Source organism: Copadichromis virginalis, linkage group LG10 (genome assembly GCF_057382275.1).
Source record: "Copadichromis virginalis isolate Kocher_CV1m ecotype Utaka linkage group LG10, C_Virginalis_male_GT1.1, whole genome shotgun sequence".
NCBI lineage: Eukaryota > Metazoa > Chordata > Actinopteri > Cichliformes > Cichlidae > Copadichromis > Copadichromis virginalis.
Window position 1 is genome coordinate 2,270,742 of NC_140627.1, and position 26,431 is coordinate 2,297,172.

At 44.7% G+C, this 26,431-nt stretch overlaps 1 protein-coding gene across 10 annotated transcripts in view; it reads left to right on the forward strand.

The window, feature by feature from the left end:
* auts2a (activator of transcription and developmental regulator AUTS2 a) overlaps positions 1–26,431 on the forward strand; it is a 346,590-nt gene that overhangs the window by 145,899 nt on the left and 174,260 nt on the right. For all 10 annotated transcript variants that reach the window (XM_085469427.1, XM_085469431.1, XM_085469430.1 and 7 more), the window contains one exon: positions 9,231–9,332. In XM_085469427.1, the coding sequence (XP_085325553.1) occupies positions 9,231–9,332 (102 nt within the window). The remainder of the gene's footprint in view (positions 1–9,230; positions 9,333–26,431) is intronic.

Here is a 26,431-nt window from a genome sequence, read left to right on the forward strand (position 1 = left end):
GTTTTGGAGGTTTTCTCATTGTTGCCTGTTGTTAGTTTCATTAACTGACCAGATCAATATCCCACAGGTTTCATTGACTCGATGTTGTACTCTGACCTCATTGTATCTACAGTCATGAAGGCATCGTGACCGAACTGGGATCTTTCCTGATTCCTGAAAGGTTGTCACAACGGAGCTATCGGAAAACTTTGTTTTACACCAGGTCACTTGGACTTACTAAATTCAAATAAATGTTTTTAGAGTCAAATGTTTTTAATTGATCATTATTATTAGCTCATATATAGGTAGTAGGGGTGCAACGATACACAAAATTCACGGTTCGATATTTTTTCAATACAAAAAAATGTTCATGCTTTTTTAATTTGTCATTTATTAAAATTATAAATTTATATTTTAACTCAAAAGTACAGTTTTTAAATTTAATGTTGCTGAAACAACAAAGTAATAAATAATAAATCTATCTGATTGAGAAATCGCTCATCTTTGGAAAAGAGAGTTTATTACAGAGAAATGTCTCTTTCAAAATAAAAGCTATACTATACGCTTCTTCTGGGCTATATTCTCAGCAGCATATTAAACATATCAGGTCCCCATAAGGAGAATCCTGTGCTAACGGCTGTCTAAATGACTCGGGTAAAGTTTGTAGCATGGTGCTGGTTGTTTTTGTCTGCTTCCACTTGTCTTTGCACGAGGATGCTGTCGGAGTAAATGTGCAGTCATATTCGTTGTGTTCCCACTAGTGCTGTCAGCGTTAATCTGAAATGACGTTAACGCCACAACACGGCAAATCTCCGTTAACGAGCTACCGCGGATCGCCCCGTGCGTGGGGCTGGACGGCCAACACGTTAACGAGCTAACTGCGCTAACACACTAGCTCCCACCCATGTAATTAAGCATTGCGTGACACATCCAACATACTGTTTTACTTTAGTCCATGACGCGCTTACCTTCAGGGTCATACGTCACATGAAAACCAAAATAATTCCAAAGGCCAGATCTGAATGAGGGTGGGGAGGTTCAATTTGCCATGTTGCAAGGAGAGCTTAACTTCTGTCTTGCTAGCTTGCGCTGCGCTCAGTGGATCTGCGCTCGACAGTGCAGCCTAGGCGGAGTAGTCGAGCGCAGATCCACTGAGCTCTCAACACAGACAGCATCGTCAGAAGGAAAGTTGATAAAATAAATTAAAAATGTTGTATTGTTCGATACATATGCGTACCGAACCGAAAGCACTGTATGAACGGTTCAATATCGATACGAGTATCGTTGCACCCCTAATAGGTAGCTATATTCGTTGTATTACTTTCCATCCAGTCATTGTTGCCACCTTTAGCAGAGCGCAGTGAAACGGCTCTGGTCTTGATTCTCAGTTGCAGGCAGGGCGCTGTATAGTGCGAGGCCATTTTGCAAATGTTTCTGTTGGATGCTTCCTTCTAAAAGGTTCTGCTTTTTCGTAACAGTGTGTGTCACGAAGAGCACTCTCCGACTATTCCTGTAACATAAAAAAGCCCTCTTACCCTAAACTAGAAGCATTTGTCTATCATATTACCACCACACATGAGCCTCACACAAGGCTTGACCCAGTGTTAAGTGTCTGCGCTAAATTTCATTGCCTCCATCTACTGGAAGGCCTGCCAATATACTGGCAGTGAATTCCTTGAGGAAAATAAATGGCAATAAAAAAGAGAAATGATAGCCCCTGCAAGCTGATAGGAGAGGGCTTTTTCTCTGCCGTCTTTTTTCCATACCACTCTTTATTGAGGCTGGCCAGCTCGGGGAGCTGCGATTTGGCACGCTGGCTGTGGCTTTAGTTGGATGGGAGTTGAAAAGCCAATATTGAAGCAGCACATATTGAAGAGCTGGGGGAATCATGTTAATAATTGCATGCAAATTTCTTTGAGCGGTCATATGTTGATAGGCACTCAACTCTGCAACTAGAAGTCAGATACTTCCCAGCTCTCCGGTGCATCCTTGGATGGAATATCCTCTTATTATTTAGCATATACGTATTATATTGTTAGCTTAGCGTGCTCGCTGTCTGCTGTACGTGGGAAGTGTCGGGGCTCGGGGAATTGAGGTGCGTAAAGTGGGCAGGCAGGTTATTTTACTGCCACGTTGGGCTACTATAACAAGATGTTCAGATATGATCCGAGAGAGCAGAGGTCTCTCGCTGCTCTTATAGTCTCCACCACCCCTCCACCACAACCGCCCACACACAGTTTTTCTCCACCTGTTCAGTTCATTATTAAATCTGGGAATTGTCCCTATAACTCAGTCCACCAGACTACAGCATTATATGACCATTTGTGAGAAGGGTGATTGCGACGCAGGGCAGAGGATGGATGTTAAAAGCATATTGATTTGTCTGTAATGTCGTCATAGATCGGAGATTTATGGCAATATATAAATGCAGCCGCGAGCTCTCGTATCCTCCGACCTGCGGTGGAGGAAATGGACTCCTTAGTATGACTGATGAGATCAACACAGTGCTCTCAGCTGCGTTTACCCCCCTCCACTTCACCCCTCTAACACACATGAGCTTCCATTTCCCCACTCCTCCTCTTCCTCCTCCTCCTCCTCCTCTCAGGATGTTCTTACCCCCGGCTGATGTGACTCGTCCTCAGTGGCTCCATATCGTTGCTTCGGCTTCACATTCCTGCACAGAGGCTAGAAAAGCCTCCTCTGTGGCCTGAGATTGGTTCGAGTGGGTGTCACTGATCTTTCCTCAGCAAGTAAAATGATGTCTGACAAGGTCGTCAGAGATCACTGCCACACAATGATGCTGGAAGATTGAAAGGAAATAAGGCTTCTTTCGTGGTTGCGTACCTTGATGCTAACAAATTACTGCATTCGCTGACTGGGAGTGACAGCCATGGGCGAGCGGCAGGCTTCGGGGGCTTTGATGATGTGACGCCGTGCTTAAAGATAAAACCTGAAATTAAAGGTTTTTCATCCAGCTGTACGTGTCAACCTTTTGCCACACATGGAGCTAGCGGTAAACAAATCTGGGGCAATGGAAGCAGAGCACTGATGCCCAGTGACAGATATAAAGCAAGGGTGGCAGAAAGGGTTATGGCTGATGTGGGCGCCAGGCGGGGCTGCTGTCTGTGGCAGTTAAAGCAGCTGAGCCTCAGAGCCAAGCGCAGGGTCGGAGCCAGGCCACGCTGGTGGGCTGGCCTCCACAGCTGACGTAGGAGCCCCAATGAACGCCCAGCTGTTATTTTCACATAAGTCTTGTCAGATAAACCCAGCTGTGAGTTAAAGAGACCCAGCAGTTTCCAACTGCTGCTGTCGACCAACCCAAGGTGGTTTTACTAGATGGGCTCACTGTGAGGCTGATGTGACGCACAGGCCGGTCGGGGCATAATTAGCCATGCTTAATGTGGTTTAACGTTTAGAAATGGTGCATCCTAAGGCTGCAGTCACGTCGAGAGGAATTTCTTCACGTTGTTCATGTTAACTGCTGAGTCGTGAAGCTCTCAGCCCTTTAATAGCCTCGGTATATAGACCTCTGAAGGTAGCATAAAGGAGATATTCAAAGTGTAGTCTGTGCGAACCGAGGGGATTTGACAGTGCTGCAGGAAATAGACAATTTATTATCAGCAACAGAGCCTAGGTAGTGGATTATCTATAAAACATTCATGGTTCTCCCTCAGTGGCAAGGAGCCATAAAACTTCCCAAATGAGGGACTTGTTAATTTACTTGTTAAAGCAAATTAAAAATTTATAAGCGCTTTTAGGTAAATGAGATCCTCTTTCATTGCTGCCCTAGTGGGATTCTCCCTGCAGATCCTGCGAGGACAGGTTAGCTGTTGTGAAAGCCGCAGAAGAACAATAAAAGCCGTTAAATTGTTCCAGGTTTTATTACCACCGAGCTCTCCAGCTGCTGTTGTGCGTAACTAAGGGAAACCAGGAGCTGATGGCTACAGAATTCCACTGAGGCCAGTAGAAAACCGAGCACAGCGCTCCGGCTATTTTTCTTTTTGTGGGATAAGAGATGGGGGTGGGGGGCGGAGTTGCCGGGGCAGGTCAGCTGTGTATGGGTCTGTTTAAAAAGGCCTTTGTGGTTAGAAATGTTAGCAGGCCTACTTTTGTGCTTGATTGCATTGAGTCTGTAGTGCAGCCCTCGAGAATAGGTCAATACACTTGTAAAATTCCACTATGGCGATGGTGAGCACTTTTCAGTGAGTGAGAAAATAATTGACTCCACATGTTCGAGACAATGTTGTAATAGCTGCTTTAGTGTTCGTTTCAGGGTAACCGTGTTAAATGAGGTGTTTCAGCCGTACGCAGAGAATCTGCATCACTTTCGTTCAGCGCTGTAACCTCACTGTCGGCTTTGGGACCTTCAGTATTGATTTGGTCTGTTATGTTTGAGATTTGCATCATCCAGACAAAAATCTTTGTTTTCAGTGGGCAGCTCAACATAAGCAGAGCTCATTTTATTATTTATCTATTTGACACAAATTATGAAGAGGGAGGTCTTAGTCACAGAGATCAGGACTTAGGATTGTCAGGGCTGTTGAGGTGCGGTTCAAACTTTTCACAACTGTCGGTTTTATTAATTCAACACTCGGAAATGTAAATTGCACTAATTCTGTCACAGTTAGCTAGGTGGTGAGCTCAAAGTGAAGAACTGTCAAGCTAACTAGTGAGTCATGAGTGCCTTGAGGAACCTTAACCAGGTTTGTTCATTTAATACACACTAATCGGGGAGGGTGAACATGAAGGTGAAAAGAATCAAGATAAGACAGCGTGTTAGTAAAACTAAATAGAGCTCACAGAGACGGAGGACTGCCAACAGGAAACAACTAAACACCCAGACAGTAACCTGACAGAGACCAGACTAATACAAGAACAAGTGAAACTGGAAACAGAATAACAAATATGGCATAATGTCTGATTTGGAAAAATATGAGAATAATCGACAATAACAAAACTCAGCCTCCAATAATAATAATAATAATAATGGATTGGATTTATATAGCGCTTTTCAAGGCACCCAAAGCGCTTTACAATTCCACTATTCATTCACTCTCACATTCACACACTGGTGGAGGCAGCTACAGGTGTAGCCACAGCTGCCCTGGGGCAGACTGACAGAAGCGAGGCTGCCATATCGCGCCATCGGCCCCTCTGGCCAACACCAGTAGGCAAGTAGGGTAAAGTGTCTTGCCCAAGGACACAACGACCAGGACAGAGAGCCCGGGGATCGAACCGGCGACCTTCCGGTTACAGATGCGATTCCCAACCCCCTGAGCCACGGTCGTAATACCGTAATTGTCGGGCTATAAGCCGCTACGTTTTGCACGAGCTTTGAACCCTGCGGCTTTTAGTCAGGTGCGGCTTTTCTCTGGATTGTCCATGATTTTTGTCATATCGTAAGATGATTTGTTTTGTTTGTGCCGCTGTTGTACGGCACTACGTTGCCTGGCGGAAGGGCATGTGATCAGACACACAGTATCGGGGTTCAAGAGTGGTATGTTGGTCACGTGTCCATCCGCCAGGCAACATAGTGCCGTACAAGCAGCTCGAAAAACAAACTTCAAAGTAGCGTTCAGCGGGAGGCGTGGATGACGAGCGGCGATAAACTTGCGAATTGGAAAAGCAAGTTATGCTCAACTCCACCGGTGGAATCTGACAGCGTGGAAAAGTGTGAAAACATCCACGATCACCAACGGATTTCGAAGGGCTGGACTGTTGCATGATGGAGAGGAGGACACCGCCACGGCCCTTCTGAGGGTGTTCGACTCTGACACTGACAACGAGGATTTCTTTGGTTTTGAAAGTGACAACGAAGGAAAGGAGCTGAGAGTGGATGACGAAGCCATCCTGAGCCTGTTTGTATCCGACACTGGAGAAGAGGACTTTGGTGGTTTCAGTGCGCAGGAAGAAAAGAAAGATGGTGAATGACTGACTTTTCTTCTTGTTAAAGCCGTGTCACTGCACCTGAGCCTAAAAGGTAGTCCGAATCTATTTTTCTGGTGTGCTGTAGGTTATTGTTATGTACTACATTTGTTACTCATTTATGAAGCACAGTACATGTGTCCTACTTGTAATTACCGCTACTTGTACATATACCTAAAAAGTTGTGCAAATATGTACCCATAACTTGTTTTTCAAAATATTAATAAAAGGGGTGTGTCTCCAAACAGCCATCTCTTTCCTGACAATTCCCTTTGTGCATATTCTCTTACATATGATAAGTCAACATTGAAACACCTGCGGCTTTTAGTCAGGTGCGGCTAATGTATGTACAAAACAGGATTTCCCCCTGATTTTAGCTTGTGCGGCTAATATTCAGGTGCGCTTTGTAGTCCGGGAAATACGGTAATTCAAACTAATGTTGATGAATACCAGTAAAGTCACACTTATATCTAAGATCATTCTGAACAGTTGTAAACTGCTCTTCACTGGTTTGTTATATTTGGAGCAAGAACTGAAGCTGTTAGTTTAACATTTTATTAAGTAATTGATTCAATTGTGGTACAAAGGTTTGTGTAGTGATATTTTGTTTGTCTTTATAAATGAATGCTTCACGGTTTAGATATATTAGAATCGGTGCTACTGTAGCATCATCACACACGGATACATCAAATTAAAACCTGATGACAAATCGTGCCTGTTTGTCTCTGTAACCCTGTTTTAAACTTTCACTCGTCCGTGTGCGAAACTCAGACATGAACGACTCTGTAATTATTCCGTCACCAGTGAACAGACAAGGTGTGGCTATAACAATTTAAACAGCTCCTTAAGTAGAAACACCAGTGCATTTGAATTTCTTTCTGTTTATGCAGCAAACATGAAATAATATATCAAAACCTGCAGGCTGAACCACGCTGAGTTATTGCTGATTGGAAACAGTTGTTGATTCTCTCCTCCAGTAAATTCAGTCTGGTAAAAGAGACGAGGATGAAAAAACTTTATCCCCCTAACACAGAACAGATTGGAGGAAAACAAGACCTCACTGGGTGGAAATTAATGGCAGATGCACTTACTAGTAGTTTAAATGTTTCATTAGATGCTAATGTCTTGCTGTGTCTTTAATTGTTGTGAAATTAGCCTCTGGAATATTAATACCATCTGTTTGCGATCTTCCTGCAGGGCCACTTCTAAAACCCAGACTGAGCAGATACAGTAAGGTCATTAAATACATGCGTCCATATGCCTCAACCTGCGTCTTAATTAATGCCTTTCGTTACTGCGTGTTGGTACGGCACACCTGTCTGGGTGTCTGCGTGTACGTCGCATTAAATGCAGCGTAGCACACCGGTCTTCACTGCAGAAGGCTTAAAAGTGACGCTAACTTTAAAAGCCTATAAACCGAATAGAAAATGACTTGAAAGCTGTAACAAGTGGGAGTGGTCAGATCAACACAGACTGGGTCACAGAGACAGCCTCACACACACACACACACACGCACACACACACACACACACACACACACACACACACACACACACACACGGGCTTCCCATTTAGATTTATCATCAGACAGCAGGTCATTAAATTTCAGCCTCACTGTTTGATGGCACTGACCACCACTATTCCCTCCATTTGCTTAAGACATCCATTAATCACACCATAAAAAGAAATGAATCCATCATCAGAAGCTCAAAGAGGGGAGCGCAGATGGAAAAAACACAATTCTCTGAAGTAATTTAAGGGAGCTCAGGGGGAAATTAAAGGGAACAAGCTGAGGGATACGTTTTCAAATAGCTGTGTAATCAGGACCTGAGCTAGTAATAGCCCTGAAAGATGAGCCGCTTTTTTTAATGTCTCTATTAGATATGTTCTGCAGACATTACGCACAGTTAGATTTGTGTAAGATTTCTGATTTCATGGAGTACTTTGTCTCTGACGAGCCAGAATACAGATGGTGCGATTATGTGGAGCCTTATATGGACTCTGCAGTAAAGATAGTTGATTGACAAAAGACAAATCAGCAGTTCTACTGTGTGTGTGTGTGTGTGTGTGTGTTGTCAGCAGGGATGTTACAGGTCAGTGTGTTTGGATGAAGGAGCTGTGGACTGGGGCATAAACAACATCCACCGCCCTTTTTTCAAGGATCAGTTCACAGACCGGGCTCGATGAGATATTATTCTCCTTTTCTCTGCAAAAACATGTCGAGTCCCCTCAGAGTAAGTGGCATTTCCAGAAAAACGAGAGAAAATGCGCCCTGTGCTTTGTGAGAATAGAATGTAATTAGCGCTATCACGGTGCAGGGCACTGCTTTGCATGCGTGTGAGCTCGGGCCGACATATAGACTCATCCTTACGGCCCATCAGGCATTCCCAGCGCTGAGACTCTTATCACGTTCAGCACTCTGGTGAATCCACTTGCCTTCTACCCATCATGCAATTCTCCTAAGGAACAGGATTCTTTTCACACAGCTAATGGCTACCAGAAAAGGGAACGTTTTCATTTTAATTACGCGTTCAGCTCGAGGGTTCTTTCGGTATTCCCACACCTTGTGCCCTTTCATCATGCTAAACGATGGCCGATCCTGAAAGGAGAGCTTTAAAAAAGAGCACATGCTGTTTCTATGTCAGCTCCCTCTTGTGTCCCAATCTCGTAGTCCAATTCCTGTACAGTATGTGGGGCACGGCTCTCTGCTTTTCCCATTAGGTGGCAGAACAACTATTTACAAGCCAGCTTTTTATTGGCTTTGAAAGGAAACCTGCGGCATCTGTCTCGTCTCGCAGAAGTAGCCCGGACAACAGTCGCAGGCTCGAGCTGGGAATGTAGACCCCACCTTCTCCCACTGAGCTTTGTCTCCCAAGAGTCTTTTATTGTTCTCCAGATTTTGAAGGATTCGCACGCTCACAGATAGCCACGCTGTCCTCTTTATTCTTGTCGTTTTGCTGCATCTTGAACAGAGTGTCTAGAGGATGACACTTGCTGAGCTCCTGCTGCCTCAGCATGTGGTGTCTGCTCGGGAAGGACGGTGGCTCCATTTGAAGGTTCTGGAGGGGTCTTTGTCCCTGTTCTCTATTTCGTGGGCTGCGAGGAGTTTCATACTGTGAGATCAGATGGCGTCTATCTTTGGCAAGTGGAGTGATGGCTACCGAGTAGGCTCAGAAACATGACAGATTTACAGAGACAGCACTGCAGCTCCTGCCAGTTCTCACATATTTCTGCACCGGTTTCTGTGGGATGCCGATCCGTGCGCAGCTCTAAAGTGCACATTAACACTCTGTGTTTTAACCCTTGTTCTCTTTGTGTTTTTGTAGCTGAAGCCAGGGCAGAACAACTGTAAGGACAGCGACAGTGAGAGTGTAAGCGAAGAGTCCAAGCCTTCCTTCAGGAGCAGCTCCAGAGACAGACTGACAGACGTAAGAGCACCACAACGAGCACACCTGCTGCTCGCCGGCTGTCACAGCTCTTTTTATAGAGTGTAACATATTTCCTGCATATATGCAGATGGCCTGGTCATTTAATTACAAGCACATATTAAAAAGGCATTTACCTTGAGCTGTAAAGCTAAGATCTGACTTCCTAGCAGCCTTACAAAATGCTTGTGGTTACTGATAATATTTCTGTTTAAACAGATTAAACCCAGCAGGAACTGTTTATTGCCTTAAAACGCTGTAAAATGAAAGCTGTGCCTGCACTTCCAGTTTATTTCATTACACTTGCACTTTCAAAGAACTGCACTGTATTACTGCAAAGCCAGTTCATGTTGCAGTAGCAGCAGTGTTGAAATTTATATTGCAATGAACCAGCATTTTTCACCCAAACTAAAGGTAAGTTATTATTGGGTGTGACTGATCCAGGCTGGACCTCAGAAAGCACCCAAGTCCAGTCTCTGTTTGCATTTGAAACAAACACACTTACTCTGACATGTTCTTGATGATTAATGCACCCAAAAACGCTCCATATTCATCGTGTGCGAGCTGAAGGCAAGTATAACCTGACAAAAGGACGAGCGGCCGCGTGTCCCTTCGCCCTGCGACATATTCCGAGATGTAAAGCGAGCAGACTCGTGGGACCTCGCTGCCGCACACCCACCCCTGCGCTTTGATTTGTGTGCCGAATCTACAGCAAAGCGATCAGATATGTGGCCATAATTAAAGCTGTCAGTAGGGAGGCGAGCTCGTCTTTGAGAAAGACACGGCCGAACGACTGAAGCAAAACTGATTCTGCGTGTAGCTTTACAGTGCTCGACTGGGCATGAAATGAAATAAGTAATTTGATGTTGACAACAGAAATTGAAATGATATCTGCTGATTTCTGTCTGCACTTTAGTGACAGTGCTGCAGAGTGATGGGACACATTTTGCTTAAACGATGGAGGTTTTAAATCTGCTCACCTGAGAGCCGTACGGCCGACACGTGAAAACTATGGCAGCTTTGCCGTGACCTCTAACAACCTCGTGCTGCACCACAGGTTTGAAACAAGAACGTAGAATAAAAGCCAGTTTAGTTCATGTGTAAGTTCTGATTTAATCATGTTTCCTGTTGTCACACAGAATGCTATGAGTCGGTTTCTCATGGTATCGTGTTATTGCTTAGTATCGTGAAGAAAAAAGTTGATGTCACTGCAGATTTGAATAAAAGGGCAGGAATCTCGGTAACTCTTTATAATGCAGCCTGCAACTCAGCCTGTAATTAGATGCAATTTCAACACAATTTGTTTGAAATGACAACGTAATTATATTTACCTACAAATATGTAAAGGCAGGCGAACCAGAGCGAGGCTTTAACAGGTCAGGTTTTTACAGGAAACAGAGAAATAATTAAACTGTAACTAAATGTAATTAACGTGATGTTGTGTCTAATTTTACGGTACTTTTTCAGAAAAGCAATATTGCACCATCAATATGTAAAGATACGTGGCTCAGAGTGGAATAATCTGTCCTTTTTACGTAGTAGTTCAAAGTGCAGTATGCTGACGTCCATGATGGAAATCCTAATATCCGGCTGTTCTTTTATTTTACAGTGTAACTGTGATAACGACTGCTCCTTACCAACTTACAATAAAGTAAATCAAAATATGCCGGCCTGTGTGATCTTACAGTGACTGAGGCGAACTTCTTTTCTTTCATTATCGCTGTTTAAACATCACTTTCAAAGAAGCGCACAAAACCCAGACGTTAGGACAGATTACGCTGTTCCATAATATGGCCTGCCCCCCCACAAAGATCTGCAATCTTTACTAAAAGATTATGTACTTATGCAATCCTTAATTTCAGTCTGCAATAAACTTTATCGTGCAGTACAGTCATTTTTTCCCTGTAAAAGTCCTGATTCGTTGCCTCCTTATTCTAGTTCACCTCCATTTTTAAGTATTTGCATGGAAACATAATCATGTTGTAATTTCAAATAAATGATGGAGATTCCATTCAATGAGTCATAAACCACTGTTCCCAGTACGATCTGTCTCGACTTCAGTGGGTAAACACTTTGCTCCGTCACTGCGATGATGTGCACTGCACGCTGTGTTAGGGTCCACCTTTGTTTTTCAGCGACTTCTAAGAGCCATTGAATTTAATTCAATTGCATTTAGATATATGAAATAAGCCCTCGAAGTCAATATCATGAGAGGTGTTAGCATATGTGTGCATTTTGTTGGAACTAAATTAAAAATGATGTTCCCAGTTTGTTTGTCGTTGCATCTTCTCATGTAGGAACCGTGTGCTTTGCTGCAGCGCTGCTTCCCACTGCTTCATCACAGCAGACTGAGCGTGTCCCAGATGATGTGCTGAAAGCCGGGCTGCATAAAGACCCCCACGTCACCTTAGTCCAGACCTTCCCAAAGTGGGGGGCCCGCCCACAGAGCCATTGCAGGGGGGGCGCGGTATGAAAAGGGGGGGGGACAAAATGCTTGGACACAGTTAGCACGGGGCGCCCACAGAAACGCAAAGCAGGAGATGAAGCATCGCTGAATATGTTTCCAAAGACTAGAAAATATGGTGAAGCAAATCTTCCCTTTGGCTTCACCTGCACAGGTGCTGAGGTAGGTCTCCCTGCAGGATTGGTTTTCCCTGCGTCGGGAGCAGCGCTGGGCTCTCCAACTCACAGACAAACAGGATCCCACAGTTGTTTATGTTTTTAAACCCATTTTGCACAGAGAGGTGTTTTTTGAAAAATGCATTGATCACAATGTTGAACATTATTACACAGGAAAAAACAACTACATGTAAAATAATCCCACTGTGACGCCGCTGCCTTTGTAAATGGAGGAACAGTAACTGCGTGTAAAACCTGCAGACAGTCAGATTAACAGTATTTTGTCTCTTTCATTCTGCATTTCATCTCATGTAAACGTGGCGCACAGCGTGATGTGAATAAAGGCTCATACCTTTGACGCTGCGTGACCAACTCTGTATTCCTCGTCCACACGTAAACGCAAAAAAAAGAGTTTTAAAAAATCTCCTTTTTCGGTGATTCGAAACGCTGTTTACGTGGACGAAACAGCTGCGTGTTCAAAAGTACCCGTGTAGGTGCGGACGCAGCGTAAAAGAGTTAGTAGTTTATTTTCTTACTACCTGTAATTTACTGCAGATTACTTGTATTTGCTTAATTGTTTACTAAATGTTTGAGGTGAGGCGCGTGTGGTTGGAGGATGTGTTCGTGCATGTGGGGGGGGGGGCGGACATTTTTCTTGTAAAACAAAGGGGGGCCCAGCAAAAAAAGTTTGGGAACCACTGCCTCAGTCGGTCACACAACAGGGTCTTCACCTCCTGTCCCCACGTGCTTCTTCAGACTTTTTGCCATACTGACAGTATGACAGACTGACAGAATGACTTAAAATGGTAAATTTACTTGTTAATGTTATTAAAAGTTACTAGCAAAGCTGCATGCCTGCAGCTCGCTCCGTGCGTCTGTTGCTACAGAAGTCTGTGTATGAAACGTGGCACCGCGCACTGAATCTGGACCGCTCGCGCGGTCCTGCTGCACAAAGGCTCCATTGCAATGTGAAAACAAAGACAAAGCATCTAAGTCACTCATTAGTATCAGGGAGCAGTGTGAGACATGAGCTCGCTTTGACCCCAACTGTTCATTAGACCAACAGTTCGCTAATGATATTTGCTGTAGCACTCCCTTCCCCTCACGGAGGGACTTCGCTCCGATGAAGCAGATGAACTGAGTTTGCTGACCTGGCGCTGGCTGGCAGGGAGATGGAGGCCAGAGGAGGTCAGGCCTGGCAGCCTTTACTCTCCCGCTCGCCTTCCCTCCTCACTCCATCCTGCCAGCTCATTAAGGCCTACAAATGGCACATCAGCTCGGCCGTGTTTGCCTCAGCCCCAAACCCCAGCTAAATTGGCAGGCTTAGCTGCGTTTGCTCTGAAGCTCCGGGTTCCCTTTTGGGTTTGTTTGAAGCCGACATGGCAACTAACCCCCACATCCCCCACCGCACCCCACCCCTTCAGCCTGGGTGGCAGGCATTCAGGCAGGCAGCAGTCCTGAGCAGAGGGAGTTTGCTGGATCGGGGAGGGCAGGGAGCTCTGGATGAATCACTCCCGTTTAGTCTCTGCGGCAAGGGGTGAAATGCCATCATTACCCTGCTGCCTATCAAATAAATTGGCAATTACGGGCCTGGGATTGCGAGTAAACAGCATGTTACTCCATTTTTTCCCCACCCAAGGCTCTTGATGAGAGGCGGGTGCAGTAGAGAGGAGTTGCGCAGTACTGGGTCAGAGCCCGCCAGTCAGCATTAGCCAGCTTGATGAGAGACACAAGAGGGAGACTGTAATGAATGCACCCCTATATTTCAGTCAGCCAAGCTTCCTGTTGCGTCCCGTATCAGCTGCATTTCTCAGTGAATTCTGTCGCATTGTAACAGAGCAGTGCACTCCAGCCCTTTGGATACCTTTGCCCTGTGCTGTTGTTCTATAGGGCAGCGATTTATGTATGTTGTAACACTACTGCTGAGAGACCAGCAGTAGTGTTACTGGCTCCATTGCAGTGAAATACATTTCAGGCAGTTTTTCTGACTGAAATGAAAATGTGAAAAATTGCGGGTTCTCAAACCCCGGCCCGTCTCCGCCTTGAAGGTTTTCTTTAAGTGAGCTCTTTGAAAGTTGTTTTTAATGAAACATCTGGAAGTGATATTGTTAAAAGTCGAGCACACAGCCTCCCCGAGCTTTTGAAGCGGTTTCAGTCCAAACATAGCTGAAGTTTCTCTTACAGCTAGTAAAGCTGAACTCCGTTATTACTGGCTCTCCGACCAAAGTGCGACGGCCTGTTTGGAATCCCGCATGCATGTGGTGAAACCATTTCAAACGCTCAAATTACAGCTTTTGGAAACCGATCAATGTCATAAAGTGTGCTTGTTGTTGTAAAGATCACTATTATGATTAGATTTGCTGCACCGTGTTTCGTCCTTGACCCTGCAGTGAGGCCTTTTCCCTTTGAGCTCGCTGACCAAGTTAACTGCTTATGTAATGCGACCGGACCCGTCTGTCCGTCCCACCTCCTCAGTACATTCTCCAATTATTTCCTGACACTCTGATGTAAATGAGGTCACAGTCCCCCTACGTGTCCAGATATGCTGGCCAATTTGCTCCAACACAGAACTTGTAATTGCTTGCATCAATTATCTGTCTCTCTGTCTGCCGCTCGATAATTTGAAATGTTTCTTATTAGAGACAAGCATTTAGATATGGAAGTTGGAATGTTGTACCTATAATTAGCTCATTATCCTGGGATCGTACTCGGAGGCTTCGGCGTGTGCGTAGTGATGCTGTGAAGTGCAGTGCAGGGACCTTTTCGACTCTTTAAAGGCGTCTCTTACAGACACTGGATTTCCTGTAATCCAGATTGTGAAGAACAGCAGCAGAATAGATGTAGCGGTGCTTTGGGCGCCGATAGGAAAACACGCTCGTCCCATTTATATGGAGAAAATATTTCAGGACTTTTTAAATGCACAGATTCAGCAGCTTTCGGTTGAGTAATCTGAACAATGACGAGCCGAGATGCACGAGAGATGTTTTACCGTTAGACCTAAATATCATCTGCTTCAATGATCATAACGATAATATGAAATAGAAGCTTTTAACAGGACTGTTCAGGCCATCTGGGCTTTAATACAAAAGTGTCTCCCTGTCCACAATCAGAGCCTCCTGCCTTATTTTTCTTTTTCTGTCGGGTTTGTTGGCTCAAACGCAGCTTGGCAGAGGATTTAGACATCACTTGATTTGTCTGCTTCTACATCGCCCTGATAGGCTCTCTCCCAGGAAGTGCTCTTCCCTTTGTTGTTCTTTCTTCTCATTCACGCGGGCAGATTATGACACTTTGTGACGTTGCAGTCTGGCAAAATTATCATGCGCCTCCATCGCCCTGCCAATTCCTGGCAGCGCAATGTCCGTCAGGGACCAGTGAGAGGTGCGTCTCTGCGAGCGCTGAGGGCACAGCAGCCTCTCTGCCTACATTTACAAGAGTTTAGCTCTGCCACATCTCCTCTTAAGAAATATAATTAAAATGAGAGATGCACAATGGTGCGTCGCTCATTGTCTGAGCAGCCCTCGGGTGGAGAATACACGGCGCTTTGATAATGCTTTACTACTCCCAGAGGCATCGACAGAAAAATCAGAGAAGCATTGTGACCTTTGCTGTAAATATATTCCTGTAAATCCAAAGTAAGGCGCTTTAATTGCTGAAAGTGACACGGAGAGATGTCGGTGTGGTAGCAAACTGTTGGCTTATCCTGACTGAATGCAGTCTTTCACTGCTGTGGATGATAAATCTATTCTCATGGAAGATTAATGGACTGGAGAAGTGGTGTTGAATGTCATTGTTGAAGGTTGAAAGTATCGAGCGCCTGAATCCTATCCATATGTTTTCAGGAATGACATAAATAGGCTCAGCCGGAATCCATTTTGACTTATCAAGCTTAAACCAGTGCCAGAGCCATGCGATACTTGCCAAGTATTCAGGCTCTGAGGCGTCCAATAACAAATCCTATTCCACATCATTTGAACTGAAATTGGCTATGGCTATGCGCTGCCACCCTGTTCTTGCTTTTGCAGTGCATCCCGCTGCTCTTGGCTACATATTACTTCCGCATTCCCTGCAACCCAACCCTGTAGCCCCAATTTTTTATGTCATCCCCAGCTCTGGTGAGGGAGTCTCTCCTCTCTTTGTTCCAGCCTTTTCAGTGCGGAGGCTGTTCCGGTGGGGTAAGTTGAATAAGTGAAGCCCGGAGGAATCTCTACAAAGGTCTCACTCTGATTGGATGCATGCAGAGCCCAAGGAGAGAGCGCCGGTTGCCATAGCAATGAGAGCAATGTAGGAACTGGCTGCATGAAGGAGAAAAAGGGAAGCGGTGCTTTCTTTTGTGATGGGAGGTCTTCATCGACTGGCATTTCTTTTTATAAGCACACACTGGCCAACGCACATGTAAACACAAATATGCAAAGGCTCACAAACAGCACTACATGCACCTTTTTTACTCCCCACCCAAGGAGAAGCCGAGCAAGAGGGTGTACTTGAATCACAGTGGCCTGGTAGGGGTGTGCTCGCACCCAAGCTGGGAACCAGAGAAAACACAATCAAACGCACTGGGAGTCCAAGACCATCTCTCCCTCATGACTGGCCATTCATTGCTCATCACTTACTCCTCTGTGCCAGCGAGGCTCATCATAACAGCTTTAAACAAAGACGTGATGAAAACGCCTCTTTATTTTTCTGTACCGCTTCGTGTGCAGCTTTCAGCTTTAGATCAGCGGTCCCCAACCTTTGTTGCGCCGCAGACTGGTTTATGTCCGACAGTAAAATAAAACCAGTTCTGGTACCAAGATTCATTCATAGCAGACCCAGGGAAACCGAGTTAGCGATAAAAGCGATAACAAAATAATGATACAAACCCTGAAAACATTAAATTTCACACCCGAGCCTCAAAACTCGTGGCCCGGTACTGGTCCATGCCCCGGGGGTTGGAGACCGCTGCTGTAGATGAATTCAGTTAAACCAGCGGTCTCCAACCTTTGTTGCGCCACAGACCGGTTTATGCCCGACAATATTTTCACGGACCGGCCTTTAAGGTGTCGCGGAAAAATGCAACAAAATAAAACCAGTACCGGTACCGAAAAAAAGAAATTTATTCATAACACACGTGAAAAGACCCAGGAAAACCGAGTAAACGATAAAACGATAACAAAATAACCTGAAAACCGATAAAAACCCTGAAAACCAGACATTTCACACCTGAGCCTCAACTCTCGCGGCCCGGTACCAAACGACTCACGGACCGGGGGTTGGGGACCGCTGAGTTAAACCATTCAAAGTTCTGAGGTCTGCCTATCTGTGAGCTAAACTGAATGTAAAAGTACCCGGGGAGTCCCCAGCAAACTTAACCCGTGTATCATTGAAGTGTGGCTGATCGGAAATGATTGATGATTGGAAAGCTACACGCCTTTCAGAAATGATTGACAAACTGGGGGGCAAAAAAGCTTCACTGATGCTTTGATCCTTTCACGTGTTATCATTCTTAAAGAAGTGACTTTGAAAACGATAATAAACGACGTACAGGTTGCAGCATTGCTTCTGTGCTTGTTGGTTCATCAGTTGGGTTTTGCTTTAAATTGGTGAAGGCTTCAGTAACCGTGGCTAACGTGGATACGCAGAGACAAACAAAGAAAAGGGTTAAACCACTCGGAGAATAATAATCATTCTACGACTGTTGGAAGCAAAAACACTTACAGGAAATGCTTCTCATCAAAAGACTCAATCAAATGATGTGAATGAATTCTCTGGTTTTCAGTTTCAGAACTTGATCCCAATGAACGGTGCAAACACAGCTTTGGAAAGCCATTTTCTGTACAGGGATGTTGTCAACAGTGCCGCAGTTATTTCGGTGGTTATGCCTGTTATGTACAGTGTACGTGTCATTTGAAAAAACGACACTACTTACACGATCAAAAATACTTCAAAATACTAGAGAAGTGTTTCAGAGCACAGAATGACGGCGTCTCAAAGCAATATCGTGTTTTTCTTGGAAGGCGTCAGAGCCACGCTTCATCCCGTGTGCCGGAGAAGGTTTATTCTCTTATTGAAGACCTCTGTGACTGACAGCGCGACTGTCAGACATCGGATGTCACTCCACATCTATTTCTAAAGCTAGTGCAATTTCCCTTAACCCACAAAACAACAGTGCCATCAACAAATAAGCAAATAGATGCTGTAGATAGATGGACAGACACATATATGGACCAAGGAAGGCACCAAGACAGTGCTCCTGGAATTACAGTTCGACAAGATTATTCCAGAGACATTATTTCCCTCAAGTCGTGGGCTTAAGTCAAATTTGGAAGAGAAATGAAATTGCCAGCAGTGAAAAACCAGACTAGGTAGGAGTTCATGAGCAGAGAAATAACATTTTCATTTGTTTCTGCCCCAGTGGGAGACGAGCAGCCTTTCAGTAAATAGAGACAGCTATGAGAAATGATTTTTTTGGTCGGTGGGATATTATTTTAACGTGCATGTATCCATCTGCAATCTAGATGTCAGGCCCCAGGAATCTGCAGAATGGCCATTCTACTGTTGTCTTTATGACACGCAAGTGCTGGCCTCGTCTCGCCTCTGATTGTCTCCCTTAGTGTCCCGTTTCCACTGTAGCTTTGGTCTCGTACGTGGTCTTTTTTTAACGCCCGCTTTGTTAAGAGCGACCAGCTGATGCTTCTCTTTGGAATTCTGGAGTTTTGCTGGGAATTGAAATGAAAAATCCAGTTTGGCTTCTCAGACAGTCATCTCTCTGTGCTTTAAGCAGTCGTTCCTCTTTGTGTGTTGTGTGTGTTGTGTAGTCCAGTTTGCCTGAGGTTGTGATGTGTCACCCTCTGCTCTCCTGTTGTTGTTGTCACATGCATTTACACTTTGACAATAACTTGATACATTTCTTTTCATAATTGCAGTAAAGTGACTTTTGCCCAACAGTGTAGATGCACTTGGAAAAATGTCCACGCTGTGTTATCGAGGTTCAGTGTTATCTTGTTCCTAAGAGATTTTCAGCGGATTATTATGGGATTACTTTCACTTTGATAAACTGCAGCTGTCAACTTTTGTTACCTGTCTGATCAGTGAATATGTTTCTATATTCTACGACGTTGTAGTTATTTATACGGTGCATTACAATCTGAGATTAATTTGCAGAAGAAAAGCTTTGATCCACAGCTGTCAGCAGCGATGTTCTCCCAGGTGATTACGTCTCCTTCCTGTCGTGCACTGTCAGCAGTACATAAAGGACTCGTCACATGGCACATTCTGATTATTATTGATATTGAAAGTGGAATTGAATAAATGTGTGCGGTAATAAGATTAGGGTTTCCCAAGAGGCACGTGTCCCCTGCTGCATTTGTTCCTGAAGAGGCTTGGCGATCGTTTTCAGAGGCTTGTTTTTCATTCAAGCAAATTTCCATTTCAAACAGCGCAGTACCTACATCGAAACAAACCCCAGAAACGAACATGGTTGGCCGTCTTAAATGGAACAACAGTGATCTAACTGTGAAGAAGGGTGAAACTGCACTGGAGCTATTTGTTTTGCATTATCAGAATTTTGCTCCACGTTGCTTTGCATATGCAATATCTGTCAATTACAAATGTCCTCCACAGCAGTATGAGAGATGTGTCTCCATCTTCTTTCCACATTAACTGCTGCGATTAGCCCTCATGGAAGAATTTGTGAAATAATATAAGGACCAGGGTCTGTCTTCACTTTGCATTAGTGTTAGAAAGCTTACTCTGCTTAAAGTTTCCGATCGTAGGAGACGATATCGTCATGTCGCAACGTTACATGTTCAGCAAAAAGCTTTAAGCAGAGCGCTTGCATATGAAATGATGTGTGTGCACGCTGTGCATTTGTAAAATCTCTGGTAAACCAATTAGACAATCTGGCTCAGACTTGTTCAAAAGGAGTCACATCAGCTGTGTTTGGGTAGCAGTAAGGTCATAGGGCAGTGAATGGGCGCGTAGTACAGGGGATTGGATGGGATTAACCTTGGCCTGCCCCTTTGGCCCCGGGCCCAGGCGGCCCAGGAAGAGTGGAATTAGCCAAGCCAGGCAGGGCCATCTGATTCCAAGCCCTCATCCAATTACTGCCTTATCTCTCGGCCAAATGAGATCAATGCATGGAGGGCCAGGAGACCTGGCAGCCTGGTGAAGGTGCGATAATCAGTAGTAGGGAGCATGGCACTTAACTCCCTCGTGTCCCTGAAAGAGCCAGAGCGTGTGTTCGCAGCACCATTCACTGCCGTTAGCTCCTGGTGCCTGCTGGTGCCTGACCTACACAACCTGGTGTGGTGCATTTAGGCTTCTTGGCTTTTTGCATTCGAGTGCTGCACTTAGCGAGGTGAACGATGTGCATAATTACAGTTTTGCCTCTTATCCTCGGTGAATCTACTCTGCAGATTACGCTGGCTAAAAGGTGCTAGTAGAGAGGAGGAAAGATGCATAATTGCTTTTTACATGTGCACCATATAAAAGGCACTTTTAAGCGCTTTACTCTGGCCTAATAGAGTCCACTGTTATTTCTTCTGTCAATTAGTTTGGAAAACAAATGTTTGACGTTTGCTGGTGTAATTATAAAAAGAATTAACCTGTTGTGCGATAAAAGCAGGCAGTTGTGCTCCGCGCCAGCGCTTCTTGAGATGGAGTTGAAGCTGAATGAGATTCTCCAGTAGTTTAATTTCATTAATTGTTTTCTTGTGTTCTCATTCAATAATGGTAAAATACTGTTTGTAGACACCAAACCTTTCATCAAAAATGACGAAATCACGTTTTCCTTTAAAGCTGCACAAGCAGATCCGCGTGGAGGGCAGGTTTTCTTTCACAAATATATCATCGAAATGAAAGTTTTGGCCGAGTCTTTATATGATCTAAAGCTCTTTATATTTATTTCTGGTACTTTTGCCATGCTAGTGATTGTATTGCACCACTGGTGTGTCCCACAGCCATCTGGAGGACCATTCTGTGCTCACAGTATGGCCGGTGAGGGAGCCATTCTGGTGAATTTATGTTTGACTGTTTCTTCTCATGCTTGTGTTCTGGGCACGCGTATCCATTGGAGAGCAATAGGTAGCTCTGAAAGAGTTCCTGTCCTCAGCTGCGGCCCTGCGATCGTACATCTGTATCTGCCATGCAGACCTCCTCCTCCCACCTGTCCCCGACTGCGTCTACTCTCTTCAGCCCAGTTGAATTAAAGTCCTCTTAAATTCACCGCAGCAGACCAGCCGCAGAGGGAAAGCTGGCATCACAGGGGCCCTCTGACAATCAGCACCCGGCTAGAAAGCACTAATGAGCGCTGGGAGGAGACAGACAGTGTTGGCGGCCTGCATAAAGGCAGCAGCAGCAGTGGCGGGGGGTGTTAGGGAGGGAGGCGGCGGGCTGGCGCGTTGCTGGGATGGGTCCGGCACAGCCCTGACTAGATTAGCTTCCAGGGGGCAGAGCTGCAGTCAGTTTTGGAAAATATCACAGCCCATTAGTTAGGAGCAATGAAATGGAGTCAACTTCTGGGACTCCATTAGGCACGCTGCGCTTAGGCAGACAGCGTCCCTCGGTGTGATGTTGCTATTCTGGAAGGATTGAGCACAGAGATATAATTGGACTGGGGAAATCAAGCAAGTTTCAGTAGTCCTGGTGGGGCTCTCAGACAGAAAATGAGAACACAGGCCTTTGTATTTTCTCTCCCTGTTAGCTTTGCAGGGTTTTGAGAAACACGAGTGAAAAGGCAGCCAGTGTTCTCGTTCCTCTATGCCTGCACCCTCCTTCTGCTTTGCTTATTGGATTTTACCATCTGCTTTAAATTCATTTTTTCTTTATTCCAGGCTCCAGCTCCGGCTAACCCTAAGCTAAACAATATGCATTTATTCATCCGTGCTTTTCTCTAAGCATTGATGAGGCTGAGGATTGTGCTTGATAATAAACACGGCTTAGTCTAACACAGGCTGCTTGCTAAGCCTCACAAGGCTGTTTACTGGAGATCAGCGCCAGCTAACTCCATTAGTTTGGAGTATACAATAGCACTGCCCAAGCATATTTTCTTTCTTCCCTGATGTGACCTCCTTCTGGATAGCGAGCTCACATTTTGGTTCTTTAGGCAGAACTCAGATGTAGATGGAGCAGACAGGCCTCAGTGCTTCAGGTAATTGATGTGCAGTTTTTAGCACCATCCTGGGAGATTTTCATCCCTCCAATTTCTAGTGGGCATGCATCACTTGGTTTGCCCAGAACGCTTGATAAACTCTGTCCTAAATAAAGGACATTTTGCCAATTCTCCGAGTTAATATACTTCACAGTCGCAGTCCATCATGTTCTTCTCGTGCTTTCGGTTTAGTGGCGGGTGAATAATGAGATTCTGATGGTGGTGACTGTTTGCTGCCTCATAACAGTGTAACAGTAACACGGTGGCCAGTGCGTTAATGCTGTGAGGACCCCGGTGTCGAATAATAACATGTACACGGGGATTTTTGAAATGTTTGGGCCTTTCGTCCACACGTAAACGCCGTTTGGGTCACTGAAAACTGCGATTTTTAAAAACTCCTGCCAGGATGTTTTTGCGTTTAGGTGTGGACGAGGAAAACATTCGATACTTTGGTGTCATGGTTTGATATTTTTTCGATACAAAAAAATGTTCATGCTTTTTTAATTTGTCATTTATTTAAATTATAAATATATATTTTAACTCAAAAGTACAGTTTTTAAATTTAATGTTGCTGAAACAACAAAGTAATAAATAATAAATCTATCTGATGGAGAAATCCCTCATCTTTGGAAAAGAGAGTTTATTACAGAGAAATGTCTCTTTCAAAATAAAAGCTATACTATACGCTTCTTCTGGGCTATATTCTCAGCAGCATATTAAACATATCAGGTCCCCATAAGGAGAATCCTGTGCTAACGGCTGTCTAAATGACTCGGGTAAAGTTTGTAGCATGCTGCTTGTTGTTTTTGTCTGCTTCCACTTGTCTTTGCACTAGGATGCTGTCGGAGTAAATGTGCAGTCATATTCGTTGTGTTCCCACTAGTGCTGTCAGCGTTAATCTGAAATGACCTTAACGCCACAACACGGCAAATCTCCGTTAACGAGCTACCGTGGATCGCCCCGTGCGTGGGGCTGGACGGCGTCAACACGTTAATGAGCTAACTGCGCTAACGCACTAGCTCCCACCCATGTAATTGAGCATTGCGTGGCACATCCAACATACTGTTTTACTTTAGTCCATGACTCGCTTACCTTCAGGGTCATACGTCACATGAAAACCAAAATAGTTCCAAAGGCCAGATCTGAATGAGGGTGGGGGAGGTTCAGTTTGCCATGTTGCAACGAGCTTAACTTCTGTCTCGCTAGCTTGCCCTGCGCTCAGTGAATCTGCGTTCGACTACTCCGCCTAGGCTGCACTGTCGAGCGCAGATCCACTGAGCGCTCAACACAGACAGCATCGTCAGAAGGAAAGTTGATAAAATAAATTAAAAATGTTGTATTGTTCGATACATATGCGTACCGAACCGAAAGCACTGTATCGAACGGTTCAATATCGATACGAGTATCGTTGCACCCCTAACAGTTACTGTCCATTTACAACGACAGACTGAACTTCGCCATTCACACTGTTAAGCCTTTAATCAGGTGCTGTGAAGACTTTGAAGGGATCGGTAGACACGATCTGTCCATTTAGTGTAACTGGTTTTGTGATTGATGAGCACAATTAAAGGTCGCAGGGAGACGTTCATTAAAACAAGCTTGTTTTTTCTTTTTTGGTGGTTTAACGTGGAATCATGGCTCTCAGCACTGAGAAGCTGAAGCATGATAATATATGATTCACTGTGATGGTCCTTGACAGATGGACTGTGCTGCATCTTTTTGCCTCAGCTCTTTGTCCTTTTCTCTTCGCAGACGATATGCCTTAGCAGGAGAGTGTTGACATTTGCGCACCTCTTGGGAACACATCACTGTGAATGTTATCAGCACCTTAAAGACAGCCCTCAGCCCTCATACATCCCTAGTAGGTGCTTTCAGCCGGTACCTCAAAGGGCACACCCGGCCTCAACCTTCCACCCCTGACCTGTCTGGCAGGGTAAAGAAAGAGCACCTAACGGCTTCTTTGATGGTTAAGGAGGGTTGTAAAGAATGGGTGAAATGGAGGGTAAAAAGGGTGCCTGCCATTTGAAATGTCTCCACTGAGATCTAATCAGGTTACAGCGGCTGTGCCCCTTTTAAAGTAGCAACACGACATTACTGCTGGCAGCCTCTCTGGAGTCCAGACCTCACAGGGCTTCTTATGTCAGCCCCCTTCTCCCTGAATGAGCAGCCCTCTGGAACACATCATCCACCTCAGTCCGAGCTCTGGATTTATTCCCCCCCACAAAGCTGCCTTGACAGGTTTGTTATCTGTTCACCCGGTCGGCAAGCCCCGGAGAGACGCGGCACTGGCAGTTAGGAAAGGGGAATGCTGCGGGAGAAGCAGGGCAAGTAAATGTCAAGTGAACCGCCAGAGATGGATATTATAGCTTCTGGGGACCGCAGAGAGAGCGGGGGAGGGATCTTTCCTGTATGTTTTGCCGTCTACCTCTGTAGGTGGCGGTCTTTACTGAATTTGCTTTTCAGTTCCCAGACAGAGCCCTTCTTATGTGCAGGATACAGCGATGCTGCACACCACATATATCACCACGAGTAACGTGATAACAAATGCTCAAGAGCAAAATACTGTGAGAAGAAGAAGTTGCATGACCATCTGTTCACAACCATGTTTTAACCACATTAGTTGTTATTGTTAAAGAGAGAGAGAGAGGGATGCATCTGATTAGCGACTGTGTCCAACTGCAGCTCTGTTTTACGAGGAAACAACATCCGTCACACTGTGACTCGTTTTGACCAGGGTCAGAGCATCGCTTCTATTAGCTCGATGAATAAACGTGGAGACGTCGGTCTCATCAGCACAGTGGCTGTTGTGTAGTGCTTTATTTAATGAACCAAAAATAAAACCGAGATGCTCATTTTTACTTATCTGGCAGCGGCTCTAATTTGAAATGGAAACAATAAGTTCATAAATGTATCTAAAGTGTAACACAAACCTGCTGTATTCACAGACACATGTTCCAAAGATGTTATGCTGACGTTTGTTTCAGTCGCTGTTGTTATTAAAAACAAAGATTCTGTTCCTGTGACTCACTTCCCCTCCAACTACACAAACTTGATTTCATAATAAAAACCAGAACTCTCTCTCTAAAGCGACTAGTGTGAAAAGTGTGTGAAATGACATTCCTAATCAGTTTAACTGCAGACATGTGACGCACAGACAGCAGTCTTATTTCATGAGCGAGGAATCGTGAGGGTCTGTGTGGGTGTCGTGCTGCTCGGAGGCGCCAACAATCGAACATTTTATATATGAAAAATAGCTGCCAAGATGTAAGCTACTTTCTGTTGTTTTAATATATGTGTGACTCCTAAAATAACACAACGCGAAGCCTAAGCTAACAGTCAGCGGTAAAACTTTTAATGATAAGAGGCTGAAATCTGAATTCCCATCATCCACAGAGGGTTCGTTACACCCAGCATTCCTGCATCTCATTTGGATTTTTTTGTTTATTTATTTTTCTGCCTGTGGATGATGTTTGTCAACATGCTGAGCAGTTCCAGGTTTCTAACTAAAATGATGAATTTCAGCTTTATGTTTGTGTCACAGAAATAAGATAAACTGCACCTCTGGATTTGGATTGCTGTGCACTGCATATTTCTTTGTAACGCTAACCCTTTAAAGTGGTCTTGAGCCGTAGCTCTCCGTGCTCTCTGGAGGTTTTCCGATTCATTTTCAGCTCAGCGTTCCTTTCAGTCCGTTTGTACCTGACCATTATAAGAGAAATGTTTGTTTAAGTCACTTAACAGTGACCCGTGAATCATTAAAGCATAATCAAAGCACCTAAAGACTACCTGAGATATGCATCTAGTCCTCCAGCTGATCCAACTACTTTTCTCCAAAGCCTCATCAGAAAAGGAATCTCTTGTCAAACGAGATGAACATGGAAAAGTACGATCAGATTTGGATCCACCATCTGGGAAGCATCTGATTGGCAACAGCTTAAAGATCCCAAACGCACTGCACTGACCTCCACGTTATTGGATCCGTATGGAATCGTCTTGGCCGAGTTAAGAACAAAAGCTGGTCAACATCTGAAAAGAGCTTTGAGATCTGCTTTACGAGAACTATTCAGGCAGTCATGTATCCGTGTTTCTCTGGTTCTCTTATTGTTCAGTTGCAGGGATGACACAATAACAATTATTCCTGAAATGGGAATGACTTTCCTCAGAAAGGCTGTTCGATATAACGATATATATCGTTTCATCATGTCGCAAAATAAACTGTTTACAGCAATATTTTTTCATTGTAGTGGCTATATTAATTTCTTAAAGTTCTCTCTTTCTCTTATATTTAATATAACCACACTACGGACGGACAAGCGCCTGTTTTTATGCGTTGTCGTTAGCAACGACGACGGTAACA